Source organism: Hemibagrus wyckioides, linkage group LG09 (assembly GCF_019097595.1).
Source record: "Hemibagrus wyckioides isolate EC202008001 linkage group LG09, SWU_Hwy_1.0, whole genome shotgun sequence".
Classification (NCBI taxonomy): Eukaryota; Metazoa; Chordata; class Actinopteri; order Siluriformes; family Bagridae; genus Hemibagrus; species Hemibagrus wyckioides.
In genome coordinates this window covers 18,009,927-18,027,646 of record NC_080718.1, presented here as the reverse complement: position 1 = coordinate 18,027,646, position 17,720 = coordinate 18,009,927, and the positions used below count along the sequence as shown (strand labels likewise).

Genomic DNA, 17,720 nt, shown 5'->3' with positions numbered 1-17,720 from the left:
TACTCTACTGAATTTCAAGCCAATGCTTGCATGCTGTTTAGAACATCTTTTCTGCTACTTCTGCCTCTGTTCATTAATCTTGTGTCTTCATAGCAAAACTTTACTGCGTGTGTAAATGAGAAGGAAATGAGCATCAGTATTAAACCAATCAATACAAGGAGGCCTGTCAGTCATGTTGCCTGTCAATTCAGAAGATTCTGTTTCCTGCATTGACATTCAGTGCTTCTACCCTGTGCCTTTGTTTTGATGGTGTCGCTTTTAATTAAACACTGAGCACTGTATTTGTTTTGAATTTTTTTCTATTCCTTTACATAACACAACACATACGACACTGAATCACATACTTCATTCAATAAAGTTAATCACCATCCCGTCAGACCATCAAGCAGACGTGCAGAGTCTTAGGTTTAAGCTGCATGGATTCCTACACCAGTGTCACATTACATTTGAGACCTTCTCTCCTTTCCCAACTGTCACCCTGCGTTAGCAACGCACGACATGCATCCATCACATGACCTGTGGAGTCGACCAGCACCGAAGCTCAGTGGCTCAAGAAAAACACATCATCTCTAGTGTGTCAAACCTGAGATGAAGCCTAAAACACAAGTACCACTTGAAAGTACACTTTTCATATTGTTATAAAGTATCCTCTGCTTATATCCTGTGTCTTTAAATAACTGTTCCTCGGTGACAAAGGTGAGGATTTAGCACGCTAGCTATTTAAGGAACAAACCTGTTATCACAGTGTTCCATTTAAAGATCTGTAGTTGGAGCTGTAATCTTCTTTTTTAGGAGTCAAGAGCAAAATAACTCGGATGTTTGAGCTCCTACCAAAGGATAAACTTCAGCACATGAGCACATGAGGCTGAATGCATCAGCTTGTCCACCTTGTACTTCATTCTCCTGAGTGTGTGTTTTTGTGGAGTGTCAGGGACTTACTATATAGAAAAAAACTTCAAGGTATAACATGTACAACATATGGTGTTACATAAGGTATGTTATGTAGTAAGTTACTGTATGTATTGGATACAGGGATTAAGGATTAGGAATAAATAGGAATAAGTAAGTCAAACATGTAAGTCAAAAATGTGTGTGTGTGTGTGTGTGTGGATTGGGTGTGAATAAAAGGATTGAGTGAATACAGGTTGTAAACATCAGAAATCGACTGCTTGCTGGAAAGCACTCTTTTGGTCCAGTGGGTTCCAGTCATTTCAGCACAATTACTGAACTTTCTAAAGACACACTCCTTAAAAACTGCTCACATTAACAAACAATGAATTAAAATTCCGATTTAAAATTCTGACGAGTCCTCTATTGTCTGACACATGCACATCGCATTTGCCTTTTTTGCAGCTCCCCCAACCCCCCACACTGTCACTCCTCTTCAGAGCAGCAGAGGAAAAGAGCAGGGGACTAGAGATCGAGGAGAAAGGCTCTCAGCACTACACAATAAAAGCAATTCAGCACCAATTCAAAGGAGAAAGGAACCTCACAGGGACTACTACAGATGAACTGACCTTATATATGATTAAAAGATGCCAAGCTTAAGGGTTTCTGATGAGAATTATGAGCAGCTGACAACGTCACAATAACATGCATGGTTAAATACGACAAGGTGCACATTAAATTTGATGAGAAGCAGTTCTTTTCTGTGTGTTGTCTACGTGGGGGGAAAAAATAAGGTGAATTTTTAAAGGGACAAACTCAAAAGGCTTTAACTCAGAAATCTTTTCATTCATATATACACACCGATCAGGCATAACATTATGAGCACTGACAGGTGAAGTGAATAACACTGATTATCTCCTCATCATGGCACCTGTTAGTGGCTGGGATATATTAGACAGCAAGTGAACATTTTGTCCTCAAAGTTGATGTGTTAGAAGCAGGAAAAAATGGGTTTGAGGATTCAAGGATTTGAGCGAGTTTGACAAGGGCCAAATTGTGTTGGCATCTTTTAAAAGTGGTCCAAGAAAGGAACAGTGGTGAACCAGCAACAGGGTCATGGGTGGCCAAGGCTCATTGATGCACGTGGGGAGCGAAGGCTGGTCTGTGTGATCCAATCCAACAGACGAGCTACTGTAGCTCAAATTGCTGAAGAAGTTAATGCTGGTTCTGATAGAAAGGTAATCAGAATACACAGTGCATGATGGGTCAGGGTTGTTTTGGCAGCAAAAGGGGAACCAACACAATATTAGGCAGGGGGTCATAATGTTATGCCTGGTCAGTGTAAATATTAATTGACATTTTGCCCAGACAGGTATTTTTGACACATTTCAAAACAAAACAAAACAAAACAAAACAAACAAAAAAAAGCAGTATGGTGTTAAATGAGACGGTATCAATCCTCTAATAACATTCGGTACTTATAATTGAAAAACTGCTGGGAAATAAATGTGAATTATAATTAATCCCGTCTGGTTGATTCTCCTCAAAGAAAACATTACAAAAATATAATACTGGGGAATAAATGCAGCATAGGAAACTGATTAAATTTACAGTTAATGCACAATGTATTGTTGCAAGCAACTTGCATGTTGTAACACAAGGTCAATACTGACTTACTATTTAAAACGGCTCGGGATGCAGACAACGTATTCTCAACATGACTGTCAGATATCAGATACTAGGTACATAACGATTAGACAAAACAAGCACAATAATGGTTTTAGAAAATAATTGCTAGAATATAATACTTGTGTGTGTAAATGATCCAACAACAAATCCTAATTTATGAGTTTACTTAATTTGTATTCAGAAGTGTTATGTATACCTGGAGCCATTAGACAGGTAACATTAGCTTGCTAGCTAAAACACAGAATAGAGAAAATGTGCACACACAAAAGGTGAGCTAGAGATTTGATACACGATAAAACTGGAAATACAAAAATATAACACTCTAATTACACTTCATTCACCACTAGTTGCTAAAGATAGCTAACTAAAACAACTAGGTAATGGTAGAGACTGATCTGACTAATGTGGCTGGCAGCATTTCACTAAATAATTAATAAACTAATAAAGCAAAAAACTTATCTATTTGTTTAAATCCATATCATTCATAATAATACTAGTTTTAATTTCTGGTTTTGAACTTTTTAATTGGTTTGCTTCTGACTATAACGTTGACTATAATCAGGGTAATCAACTTAAATATTTACTATTTAATAAAATAAAATATTTAAAAAAAAATAAATTAATTTAATTAATTAAATTAAATTTAATTAAAATTAAATATTTAAATATTTAATATTTAATATTTACAACTTAATTCTTATTATTTTTAACCATAAAATAAAATTTCCTAGGTGAGTAGTTCATAAAAATTCAAACAAACACAAGACTAAACTATGCCTGAGTGATGAAAGTGATAGACACTGACCAATGCCTCAAAAAATGTTTAGTATCGATTTCTTTTACAGAAAAGCCATTGACATGGCCTTAGCCATTTATTTCTTATTCAGCACTCATCCTTGAAGGCTACTCAGCTTTACAATGACCTCAGAAGGATGCACACCACCCAAATCTGGTCCATCTGTAAACACTCAGAGCTCTCAGCCTTCACCCTGTGACCAGTCCTTTATATTCTGGGTCTGGAGCACGGGGGTGGGGGGCTATAGGAACTATTCAAAGGGCTTAGAAAGCTGTTGCTAATAAATGTTGTGTGTGAAGAGCTCCCCATTGATTCTCAGCTTCTCCAGCTTTGATAGTAAAAGCTTCCTTCTGTTACATGCTGAGGAAATGTGAAGGTTTACAGTATAGAAACAGGCGGCATCATGTGGCAGCAGCTCAATACATAAAATCATGCAGAAACAAGATCATGTTCACATCAAACATCAGAATGAGTGAAAAGCGTGATCTCTGTGACTTTAACCATGGCATAGTTGTTGGTGTCAGATTGGCTGGTTTGAGCATTTCAGAAACTGCTGGCCAATTTCTTTTGACCTCTCTTATCAACAAAGCATTTCCATGCAAAGAGCTGTCACTTGCTCATATTCTCTTCACCATTCTGTGTAAACTGTAGAGAATGAGTGTGAAAAACCCAGGAGATCAGCAGCAGTTCATCAGCAGAAACTCAAACCAGCCTGTTTTACATGAATAACCATGGTGCCACATGATTGGCTGATTAAAGAACTGCATAAAAGCTGGTGTACAGGTGTTTCTAATAAAGTGGCCAGTGAGAGTATATACATATTTACCCTTTCTGGTCTAATTAATAAATGTACCATATGATTAAAAGAGTCAGTGACAAAAACAAAAGGTTTAAAATCACATAGATAGGCAAGTATGTTTTCATTTTATGCCTCAATTCCAAACCAGTGGCGCTGCGTTTATTTACTGTAGAGCTGTGCTTTGGGAGAAGATCATTTTAACTTTAATACAGGTGGTAACTTGGGAGTGTACTGGTTGCTTGCATGGCTTTTTTACCACACATTTACCACAGTCACCCATTCCTCTTCAGTAATCCTGGTCTGAGTTATTGCAGTTTAAATGACTAATCTGTTTATATATTGGGAAATAGAACCAGCTAAGTTTGTTAGAAAACACTGCAGTAAGAGCAGCTTGAATGGGATTAAAGTACTCAGTCTCTAAAAACAAAACAGAGCTACTCTGAAATATCTTAATTACAGCCATAAAAGTAAATGTATTATTTATATCCACTAGGTATTCATTAATGTAAAAAGGTAACCCTCATCGGCATTCATTTACATTAGCTGCTTAACTGAACCCTTCTAAGCACTGAATTTTATGTAACCGGACCTTTACAAATTTTACTTGGATACCCCTGCTATAGGGATAAAAGCAATGCAGGCCAAAGAACACCTCCGGTCACATGAAACATGTGTTTCAGTTGGAGGAAAGCAGTCTGAAAAGGGCCTCTTGGCAAATGACACACTCCAAAAAGGCCATAAATCCCCTGCATTATGCATGAGTTTGAGCCATCTGCTAGCATCCCAAACGTCTACAATTCACCACAAATTTACAGCTCTTAAAATACCACTGATTATTTGTGTCAATCTGTGAAAAGCATGAGATTTTGGACCTCACCAAAGGAGTGAAAAAATAGCATTAAGACAAACAGTAAACAGCAGTCATGTTCTGTATATGACCATTATTCCCCATAAATGCTGCACTCAGAAAAAAACAACAAATATATATATATATATATATATATGTATATATATATATATATATATATATATATATATATATATATATATATATATATATATATACACACACACCATCTGTAAAGAGCTAAATGCACAAGCCTAAGAGTATTTAAGCCACTGTGAATCCCTTAACTCCTGTAGCACATCCTCTCAGTTGGAAGTCTAATTCTGCTGATATGGTTCATCTAACACACAAATAAAAATAGCTTTGCCCAGAAACTGAGCTAAATACCATGACTAATGGTTAGAGTAGCATCGCCAATCGGCAGCAGTGAGGCCTTTCTCTGACCCGTCCACGCTGGATGGGGGAGTTTGGAGGCCATGTTGAGGAGCTGCAGGACTGACAGGTGGTGAGGGCATGGCTGCAGCGTGGGAGACGAGGGCCTGAATGACAGAAACTCAAAGAAGCAGGTACTTGACACTCAGTGAACCGCATTAAGCCAGACCATTTACACACACACACACACACACACACAAATTCATGCGCTCTTGGAGATGCACAACACTGTTTCCCTTCTTTTGTCACGTTCAACGACATATTTACTGCACACGCTTTGGCCCACTCGCACCCCGTAGCAACACAAATTACATCCCTCTGTAGTGCTCTCAGGCCCTTGAAGAATAAAGCATGGGACTGCATTCCTTTCAAGTCTTTCAGGCTCAATTAGAAGCCCTGCGACTAGCATGCGGCTGCGATGGGGCAACGAGCCCAGCCATTCTTCCCAGCTGATTGAAATTCATCGCACACTGTCTAAACTCCAGGACCTGTTTGAACATTGTTCCAAGGCAGACAGGCTACAGGATGTACTCAGTCTCAGACAATGCACAGAGAACCAGGGAAAGAAGACAATTATAAATGCCCAACAATCACAACATAGAAGACATGCAGATCATTTTTCTTTGTTTGTAAAGAAGATACTGGGACTAAAAATAGGCTGGTATATTTTGGCCACCTTCAAAAGCCTTGAATGCATTACGGCTAAACTGAGCCTTTTATTGTGTATATTTATGCAAGAGCCTGCTGTCTTTCTGGAGACTTAAATCAGGCTCAACACACAAAGTCTCAAACACAAAGAATGCTGGACAAGCACATTAGACCAGGAACGATCAAGAACATGTATAGAAAGCAGATATTCTGACAATATAGCAAGAATAAAAAAAAGCCCACCAGATTGGCTATAAAAATGCTTTACAATCAAAAATAAAATTCTGGCATCCTGACAAAGCATAACAAATAACATCTACTACAAGACAGACACATCATATTAAAAAAAAGGAAAAAAAGTGAGCAGTCCAGACGAGACCATGCTCTGAGGTCCTAATGTCCAGATTAATCTTTTGCATGGTACAGATGCTCATCTTAGCCCTCAGACAGCAGGTCCTAAGCCCTACAGCTCTCTTTGGCCTTTTACTTTAATGAATGAGCAGGGTAAATATCACCAAATCCCTGTCTCCCTAAACTACCCCTCCTGGAAATGAGTCCCAAATAAAATCAGGCTTGTTTCTCTTGTCTGTAGGATGTTAGAATGGGATTTTATATTTAATTATTTATATTTTATAAATACTTTCAGATATAATACTACATATTTATTTTAATGTAAGGTAGAATGAATGGTAGTCTTGAAGCACACATGCTTCACATGACAAGACCGACACCAACATCACAACTGGACAATAGCCAAGTAAATCGCATCAGGATGTGAGAATGAGGCTTCTCTTTTAATGGGACGGAGCGAAGAGGTGTGGACGTTATTGTGTGCAAGGGGTGTGGGGAGGTGTAACACTAAAGAGGCCAGGTGGCTGATTTAAGGGGTAGCGTGCTGTGGAGGTGTGAGACGGGACTGTCTGCTTGCCAGACAGACTTGATTTACCCAGTCTGAGCTTTTGGGGAGAAATTGATTAGAGGACTTTGATATACAAAGCTGCTTGCTGTGAGCTTGTAATATCTTAAAGGTATAAAACACAACCCTGCCAAAACAAGTTACAATGCACTGAGGATAGTGATAGTAGAAACAGCTGGATAAAAGGTGACCCTAGACTGCGGAATTGTCGTAAATTTACTGCTCCAAACACAATCCCAGCATCTGCAGTGAAAGTGAGTGCAGCAGAACAGCAGCCCGTTCAGTCAGCCCCCAGGCTCAATAATACAGACAGATCCAGGCATTTGTGTTGTCATGGTTACACGGTCTAACCAGCAGAATTAAAGCTGGCGAGGTGGGTAGGATGAGTGAGAGAACGCCCCCTCCCCACCCCATTAAGGACACACACACACACACAAAACACAGATTAGGTGCAGCTGACCAACTCAAGCTAATCTTAATGTGTAAGATAGGAGCATCTGAGAGAAAAGGTCCTATTCGCCCTTCACATCAGTGAGTATGGAACTGGTTGTAACGAGAGCATTAGAATGTACATCTCAACTGTCTACAGCCACGTCCTTCACACCAGTGCAAGGTTGATCCATTAAAGAGAACTCCCACTGCCTTTACAATTACGCTCAAGTGTTTCCTCTGGTTCAAATGCAAGTGTCATAAATCAGTGGTGCTAATGACTTTGTATCAAAGGTGGCTGCTGTCATAAACTGATCCGACACAAAAGTGGCAAACCTCTGGAAAGCAATCTGAGCAAAAGTTTCGCTCTAGTGCAGCCTAAAGTGCCGTGCTGAAAGCCGATCCTGACGTTAAAGAAACTGTATGAAAAGAGCTTTCAGGCTCACCACACAGAGGCAGCTGTCGTCTTTGAGGTGCTGAAGCTGTGCAAAGCCTTTAGAGCTTTTTTCAAGCCCCCACTGCCTGAAGCCGCCTGCTGCCACAGCTCATCCTGACGGCAGAGGAGGAGAGGCGCAGGCTGGGAATCTCCAGAAAGGCGCCTGGTACTGTGCAGATGACAGTGTGGCCTATTGTTTTGGCGGCAGCAGCAGGAATTTGTCACATCAGGGGTTTTGTATGACAAGACACTTCCCCAGAGAGCCTTGCCTCAAAGCGACAAAGGCAAATATTTACATGTGAATTCGGCGGAAAAGCGCATTTCGGGCATTGTGCTGGCTTGTCATCTCCGCTGAAAGCGCATAGTGTCTCATGTGTCTAATGTCAAGTGCAAAAATCACACTGGCTGGAGAAAAAGTGAGCTTCCATACAAGTATTATCATATCATATTACTCTGGGAAAAATTGTCAGTTCGAAATAAAGTTGTGCAATATGTGTTGCAAATCTGGGCCAAGATTACAGATTCCCATAAAGAGAATAATACAAAACAGAGACTCTGGTCATGTCCAAAGGAACTGGTTAAAACATTGTCAAGTAAGCAGAGAAGGAAACAGGGAGTTGTTTATTTATCAGGGACAGATGAACAGTGAAATATATAACACAGAGTTGTAGCCAAGCCTGCAAAAGAAAATTATCAAGCTGTCATTTCTCCTGCCTCCTTTCTAAAAATCTGGGAATTCTATCATACATATAGACCATAATTACCAGTTTGTTAGTGTTACAATGCAGAAGAGGAAAGAAAAACCCATAAATCTGCATTGGACCAGTTCTAAAAATCATTTCTCACACTTGCTAAAAAGTTCAACAGGTTTTGGTATATATGTTTCAGCGCTCATAGCTTGTTAGAACTGTAAAGCAGGAAGAGAGTAAATCGAGTCCAAGTACTGATTAGTGGAAATAGCTGCAGTGAGCAAGCCTCAGCATTATGACCGGATTTGGCATGAGCTGAGCTGTACAATGCATTCCTCCAGGGATGAGTCTGTGCTGGCTGATCTGGGCCACGTCCTAATGCTGGCCTAAATGGCAGCCAGCCAACCTGGACTCAGTGTTTACTTCATGATGGAGAGTCCTGTCAGTACTAAGGAGATAATTACTAGTGTTCACACTCGTCTCTCGCAGTCCGCCGGTGCGGAGGGGAAAGCTGTATTATCCCACAAATAACAGAGTACGACAGTTCATTTTTCAAAGGTCAAAACAAAACGGTCTTAAATAGCACAGTGAATGTACACCGTTGTCCTATATGTTCACGTTCTGCTGATCGCTCTCATTCTTTGCTACGCAGTCTGCAACTGCTAAGACTGGAACACTTCTGCCCTCGTTTGTCAGTGTTGTAGTTTTGGGAGATTGTTTGAGCTCTATAGTTGATCACTGAGGCCTAGTTTCCCTCCAAGTATTTAAAAGCATCCTCACTCATTCACAGAGAGGGCATAAGCACTTGCCTTGGCAGCTGTGTTTGTCTGTTGAAAGCATTTGCATAAATGAGGTTTAAATCCTGTCTATAAACACTCCTAAACCAATAAAACCCAGTCCAAACCATTTAAAAACCAACTTGCATTTGCTCACCTTGGTTTCATAATGTAATACTATTGAAAAGATGATTTTAATTCATTGAATTTATTGGCATAATTACTCAGGAGTGGATAGGTACACTCAGGATTTCAGGGTAAAATCAAGCACCATAAAAGCATTTTTTCTGGTTTGTGTCTATGAGGTAACCATTAAACGCTTTATACAGAATTGCATAGCTAAAGGTTTCAATTTCTCTACAATGATTAACCAGTTGAAGAACCCTTGGGGAACCTTTGAGTGTGTAATTAAACACAGATGACTGAAAAGACAGCGGTGTACAACACCACCACAAAATGAAATCAGTGGACAAACAGAGCCAAATAGTGGAACGAGATACTAATTTTATACGCCCACAGGATGATATACATCACAGTTAATGTAAAGTGCTTCCACTATCTACAATTTGAAAGAATACTTTTTTCCCCCCTGTATCGGTCATACGGTTTTCACAATTCACTGACCATTCATAGTACAGACACACAAAACAAACACTTTCTGATATTCTTCACACAACCTCAGATCACTCACATCATTGTATTCTTCCATGTAGTAGCACAAGACTTATTTGGGAATTATGCAAAACCAGGAAAACTATGGGCAACTTTTGCATGACTGTTAAACTGAAAAGTCAAATGAACTGCATACATATTAAATATTTCAGTGTGGGACTTTTGGCCATTTCTAAAATGTACAACAGCCATAACCACAAACATTCAAATTATGGAGTCCGAGCTGAAGACTGTAGTGTAACGAGTAGACAAATTATTAAAAAAAAAAGAAAGAAAACTTTTTATTTGCTATTGTGCAATGCCATCCAATATACAACATAATCAGGAAGGAAAAAAACAGTGAACATTGAAAAGAAGTGTATTAAAAAAACAAAACAGAACCTCAAACAGGTAATACAAAGCTGAAACAGTGACACCGATGATGATGATGCAAATTATTCACCTCTCACAGCAACTTGCTAATATGTATGGACCACGTTTCCATGTCAAAGTCTACATTACTTTAAAAATGCTTAATACAATTTTGGGTTTCACGTTCAAGTGAAGGTAAACTAAGAGACAGTCAGTATATCACTTACATCTATTAGCATATTGTACAATAGTTGGCAGTTTTAACTTGTTTTTCTTGTCGATGCTGAAAATCATGGCATTTTGGGGAAATGTTGCTGTAATAAAATGAATAAGGTCAATGACGCGTAACAACTTTTGTGTTGCTCTAAAGGCAGTGAGCTTATTTCAGCATCGCCATAGACCCAGCTGTGCACACTGACCCACAGTTCAACTTCTTTGCAGATTATCCCAGAATTTATTCCAGTGTGCACACTCAACATAGCTTCATGTATTTAACTGCATGGTTTCCCTACATTATATATTTCCCTCGCATTGTAGATATAAACTCATGGTTTCTCTTGTTAGTCATAGACATGAGGATCTCATCAACATTATTCACCAATCACATGAAAGTATCTGTTCTGAGAAACAAATTAAATAGTCTTCACTCACTGTGCAGTCACTGGCCACTAGGAATATCTCTACACCTGTACGGTCATGCAGTTCTCCAATAAGCCAATCATATTGCAGCAGCACAATGCATAAGATCACGCAGATACAGGTCATGAGTTTCAGTTACTGTTCACATCAAACACAAGAACAGGGGAAAATGTGAAATCAGTGGCTTTAACTTCAGGATTATTGCAGACAGGATGGCTTGAGTATTTCCAAAACTGCTGTTCTCCTAACACCCAACAGATTGTAGAATTTACACAGAATGGTGTGAAAATCAAACAAGTAGTGCTCAATTCCACGGTGTCGACAGGGATGCCTCGATCTAGTCCTTCTTGCTAATAAACTTTATACCACAAATAGCTTTAAAAATATACTTTAAACTGGATATAAGCTAACTGGAAAAAAAAAATTTCAGGCTTGACCTTGACCCTGTTTGGCTTGATATTAAAATCTAGTTAGTTTATCTTCCTATTCGAATGATAATTCCAACTAAAATTTTAAATAAATAAAATGAAATAAATGATTAAATCTGACCTTGCTTTGACATTGACCCTCCTTAGATTTTTTAGGATTGATATGGAATTACATAATGATGATCATATATAATCATAAATCCGACAAATATTCAACTCTTCATTCTTGAGATACTAGATGGACAAGCTGAATATATAATGCCTCCATCACTAGTGGAATAAAGACAGAAGTGTCAGATCTGCAAGTGAAAAAAGGCTTTGTTAATGAGAGACAAGTGATCACACAGGATTGTGAAGTCTGTGGTAAACTCAAATAAGCACTCTTTACAACTGTAATAAACAGAAAGACCTCCAAGAAATCTCAAGACAGATGGACTACAACAGCAGAAGACCAGAAGAGGAATCTGACACTACCTGTATCTGGATGATTTATGGGCTGTGCTGCTGTGTGGTGATTGGCTGCTTCGATAAGAACATGAAAGAGCAACTTAGAGAAATGATTCAGCTATTCTTCATCTTCATCGCTGAGCTGTTGGCCAAGTTGACAGGGGGGAACATATTCATTCAGATTTAACGACAAGCAATGCTCCATACTAGATCAAAATATTAGTGGCTGGTCCTTTCAATAATCCATGTAAGCCTTTTCTAAAATGGTTCTGCTCCCATTACTGTGCAAAAGCTTTATGAACTCAAGGTCTGAAATGTTCCAGGCTAATACAAATCAGCTCCCTCAGATCAAATAAAATAAAAGGTCAGATATGGGTCACAACGTCAGTTTTTTTCCAGCACTTAGCAGTTTGGTAAAGTCTGAAACTTTTCGGAAGATTAAACAGCAGTGAGCCTGCACTCTCTCAGCAGTAAGAGACTGTAACTTTACAGAGGAGCCTCCAGTCTTTTTTCCATAATCACATCACAAAAGACGAATCTGTATGGTGTTGTTTAGAACAATGATGGTTTAGTAGCCAAGCAAGCAACACAGAAGGAGCTCACCCTTTTTCAAACTAAGGAAACAAATAACTGTTGGAGAAGAGCCTTGCATGTCACTACAGGACTATGATTTAGTGCAGTCTTTCTGTTGCTGTGTTGCAGACGGCTCTATAATCATTGTTTACTGAACACGCTAAACAGCAACCCACAGCTTACAAATAAAACAAACACATTATCATTCAGGCTAGTGAAAACAGACAGAGGATACGTCAATCGACATAAAAGCTGCGTTAGACTGCGTAATGCTCTCACTAACAACTCTGTAGCTTCTACTAGATAGAGAACTCCATCCCTCCATTATGCTTCTGTTTATACCAACAACTTTATGCATGCCCTGAATGTTTTTTTTGTTTGTTTGTTATATTATGCCTAAAATCAAACACAGGAACCATGTAAATGACAAGCAGAGCCCAATGCCAACAGTGTCATCAGGGATGCCTCAACTGCCAACACATCTAGTCTTTCTTGTTGCAAATTTCTATGCTTGAAACACCCTTAAAATATGCTTCAAACAAGAAGGAAGCGATTGAAGAAAAACAATTTTAGACATCTGCTGTGGCCTTGAACGTGGTTGGATCAAATCCAAAATCTAATCAGTCCATCTGTTGGTTAAAGTGATAATTCCACATAAATCCTACAAGCATTCAACCACTTGCTACTGAGATACCGGGCTAATGAGAATCTTTGATGGACGAATGGACGACCACAAAACTTAATGCCTCCGCCAGTCGGTGGCAAAACAAAAAAAAATATTCTGTTAAGAGATATTACTGCTTTAAATGCATATAAAAATTGAAATGGGTCACAGATGCAACATACAAAAAGTAACATAATATAGCAATATAGCCCAAACAATTAAAATACTCACAATCCTACAAACTTCAAACAATATATTGTAAAAAGCATATTACGCATCTGTTTCTGTCTCACAATCACGGCAGCAAAACAGAGCCGACTCAGTGTGTGGGTGATTCCTGAGAAAAGTTCAATGAGTTTTAAAATGCTGACACAGTGCTGCATTTATATGGACCTGTGAAAGCAAAGAAAGCCCAAACGTGCAATAACATCCAAATATGGCTTTAATCAAACGCATGACAAAATGTTAACTGTGTGTGAAGAGCATTATACAGATATTTCTTCTCCTTGATTAGAATAACATGGTTTTAATTAAGGGAGAGTTTAATCTGAAACTCACATCATTCTATTACATGCTGGGTCCTTAGGTAGAAGACAAAGGATTCCTGAACTGTGACACACTTCACTTCTATGACAGGAGGACAAATATGAGGAGATCTGTAGTCACACACCAGTAAGAATGTCCATCTGAATATAATTAACATACTGTCCTACTGTCCCCAACAAAGACAGAAGACCAGAGACAAAGGCCAGAACAGCACTTAGGTTCATTCCCATGACCAAGCTCGATCCAGAAAAACATAAAAACAGCTGGAGGAACTCTATATTCTGCTATTTCGACCTAATAAAAACATTCATCTTGTCAACTGATCTCAGCTTAAGATGTCTCTGTGAGTGCTTTTTATAATGTCTTCAACAACAAAAGCCATCAAAAATTGGATGACATCAAAAAAGCTCACTACAAACATAATAATAAATAATGAGCACCGGTGTGCTCTGAATGTCTTTGGCATTCAAAGTGAAGTTTAAATGGCTCACTGGGGTAATGCTCAAACCCCAATAAAGCCATTTACAGCCATCTGTCACCAGAGACCAGCCACTCTGATAAATGCGCTGATAAGAAGCGGAGCAGAAGCTCAGCCCAGGCTGGGAACAAAAGCACGGGACGAGTCCATTGAAAGCTTCGTTCTGTAACATGACGAGCTCTCAACGAGGTCCCATGCTGCCACAGGTTGATATCCTGAATTTCAGCACCAGTGGTTTATTAAGCTCACGCACTACAGTGAGTTTGAAAACAAATTGGTATGGCTTCTTACTCTGTGTCTTACAAGAGCAATAGTGTGATATCTGCCTGCACTTGATCGACCTTCAATACTACTTTAATGAGAGACAGGTATTAGCATACAGGCACCATAATATAGCTTTCTACAAAATACACACATTGTAAAGCATTTGTGATTCATTTTGCACAGATATGCAGTATAACTCAATAACCAGCCCCCATAGCTGACAATTTCAATACATCACACTGCCAAATAAATCATCTCTGCATATAAACAAAATAATAGTTCTATAATTACTATAATCCATTCAGCTTTCATTAAGCAGACACATTTCATTGTGATCACTGGGTTGTAAATCTCTCTAATGTCAGTATTAAATGAACTTAATAGATTGTCTGTGTCCTCTGGGTTATTGATTAAAGACAAGACAGTGATGCCACCCAAAACCCCAGAGTCTACTTATGAATGATGGGCTAAATTTAGACTGTCTGAAATCTAAGGCCTATCACTAAACCATCTGTATTTGTGTCTCATGTCTGTGTAGCAGTGTGTGATTACTGTACAACAGTATTTTCCAAAACCACTAGTTAGGGGCCACATTTCTTTCTCTGTGCAGCTCCACACACACACCTAAACTAAGCAATGGGAAACAGTGGTGCATGTTACATTCAGGAATGACACAAACTGCAGAAGATGAGCAAAGGTTTGAAATTATATGCTGAAGGACTTGGAGTGTAACAAGCACTAACAGGTAGGCTTTATAGCGCTGGGGTGGAATAATTATGTGCATGCTATTAAGGCAGCCATGATGCAAGCTTATACACACCTTAAATGAGTAAGGGGGCTTAGTCAGGTCTATCCCATCCTTGATCAGCTTATCTCGGATCAGGATCTTCAGCTTGAGTTTCGGGTAAGACACTGGATCTGGAGAACCTCCGAGCATAAGATTATTGTTATTGGACAGCTCAAGTCCTTCTCTGTCCCAGTAGGACCCACTGGTTTTACAGTCATAGACACTGGAGACATCTGGAAGGGGCTCTAAGGTGAAGTAAAGACCCGGGGCCAGTTTCTTGTCCTCCTCTCTCAGTCTGTGCACTGCTCGGAGAACTTTGAGCCTGTGATGTGGGGGAAACACCCCGATGGCGTCCAGGTCAGGCTCTCCGATCTGCTTACACACCTCCAGGTCGTCGTAGCCGTTATCCACAAACGACTCGACATACTGAGTCAACTGCAGGGTTTTCAGCCACTCGTAGACGATAGAGGGACCGCTGCTCATCATTATTGCTACTTTTTCCAAAAAGAAATGTCCGGTTAGAGTAAAAGCTGCGCGTGCATTATCCTCCTCGTCCTTTGTGGGAAGTGGAGTTTGGCAAGGCGCGAGTCCGTGAGAGTCCGTCTCTGGAAGGAAAATGTGTGTTTCCAAAACAGGACTACTGGGAATGCCAGTTTGCTGCGTCTCTGAATCATGCCAAGCGAATGAAATGCAGAAAAATGAGGCTACATTTTAAATCGAGGATGCAAAAGCAGTACGAAAGTTGAGCTACAAACTTGGCAAAAGCTCTGATACTGCAGGTAAAGTTGAAAACGCTGTTGGCATTTTAGAATAAACACAACCTGGTGACATTGTCCATTGCTGAGGATTTACCTTGGCAAAAGTGTCACTTTCTAACAAATCTCCTGTGTCCGACAGTGGTCAGCTTAAATACCAGCAGCATTCAGCGCTGGCGTTTCCAAAAGTGTCAATGAACCTCCGAGCTTGCATTCAATTAGCACTGAAAACTATTTTAATCGCCATCGCTGCAAGTCTTCACGCATCGCAGATAGTTTTATACTTGTAACAGAAGAAAAATCTGCAGCTCCTCTCTCTAGTCTCTAACGCAAAGCCACAAATACACGGAAAGTAGCTCTGTGTGCCTCGTCGCGCGCGTCAACTGAACTTGCTGCGTCCGTTTCTGTCTGATTATCAGTCTGTGGCTGAACTGAAGCGAGTCTGCTTCAGTCTGTTTGTTGTTGTTTTTCTACTCCACAGCGCCGCTTAGAGGACACGCAAGGAACTTTACGAGGTTTAAAGGCTGAATGGCGTTTTAACCAGGTATCGGCAGAAAACCAGAGTCTAGGCTTGTTATACTCCTGATGTCAAGTGTAGACTATGTTGCCAAAAGTTTTGGGACACCCCTCCAAATCATTGAATTCAGGTGTTGTTTTTCAGGGGTTGGGCTTGGCCCCTTAGTTCCAAGGAACTCTTAATGCTTCAGCATACCAAGACATTTTGGACAATTTCATACTCTCAACTTTGTGGGAACAGTTTGGGGATGACCCCTTCCTGTTCCAGCATGACTGCACACCAGTGCACAAAGCAAGGTCCATAAAGACATGGATGAGCGAGTTTGGTGTGGAGGAATTTGAGTCCTGACCTCAACCTAATAGAACATCTTTGAATTAGAGCAGAGACTGTGAGCCAGACCTTCTCGTCCAACATCAGTAAGTTAAGTAGTTTTTATTTGTCACATATACATTACTGCACAGTGAAATTTTTTTTATTTGCATATCCCATCCTTGAGGGTTGTGGTCAGAGCGCAGGGTCAGCCATGATGCAGATGACCCTGCTTAAGGGCCCAGCAGTGGCAGCTTGGCAGTGCTGGGGATTGAACCCCGATCTTCCGGTCAACAACCCAGAGCCTTAACCAGTTGAGCTACCACCACCCCAAGACTGCATTTTTGAGGTCAGTACCTCATAAACACACTCCTAAACCTTGTGGAACGCCTTCCCAGAAGAGTTGAAGCAATTATAGTTATTATACATATTAAATTCATGTGCACATAAAGACAGACCTCCCAGTTTTGGAATGGCTCAGAGTCTCCACTCTAATTCATCCCAAAGGTGTTTTATAGGGTTGAGGTCAGGACTCTGTGCAGGCCAGTTATGAATTCAATGATTTGGAGGGGTGTCTGAAACCGTTTGACAATATAGTCTATATTGGACACACATCTGAGTTTATTGCCGCACAGCAGACGGAAACACTCAGATGAGAGGTGAAACACATTTAAAATTACAACAAATAAAATCCAGTTTCATTAATAGTACTGCTGAAAGAGTACAAACTGAGTCACTTTGTTGTACAGGTAACTTGTTTCATTATATATAGTTACCTAACTTTTAGCTACAAGTAAGTGTTTTGTAGATGTTTAGATTATCTTTATCTAACTGGTTTGATGGCCAAGTTGTTCATGCTAGCTAGCTAAGTAAAGAAACAGACATGATGAGGATAGGAAAATATCCATAAATTTGGATATTTTCATATAAAAGCAAGTTAAGTAG

General features: G+C 39.7%; 1 protein-coding gene across 1 annotated transcript in view; it reads right to left on the bottom strand.

Moving 5' to 3' along the window:
* The window catches only part of sash1b (SAM and SH3 domain containing 1b), a 62,123-nt gene extending 45,751 nt beyond the window's left edge, over positions 1-16,372 (bottom strand). Inside the window, exon 1 of the mRNA XM_058398822.1 lies at positions 15,228-16,372. Coding sequence (XP_058254805.1) covers positions 15,228-15,680 — 453 coding nt within the window. The 5' untranslated portion in view covers positions 15,681-16,372. The remainder of the gene's footprint in view (positions 1-15,227) is intronic.
* Positions 16,373-17,720: the final 1,348 nt, after the last annotated feature.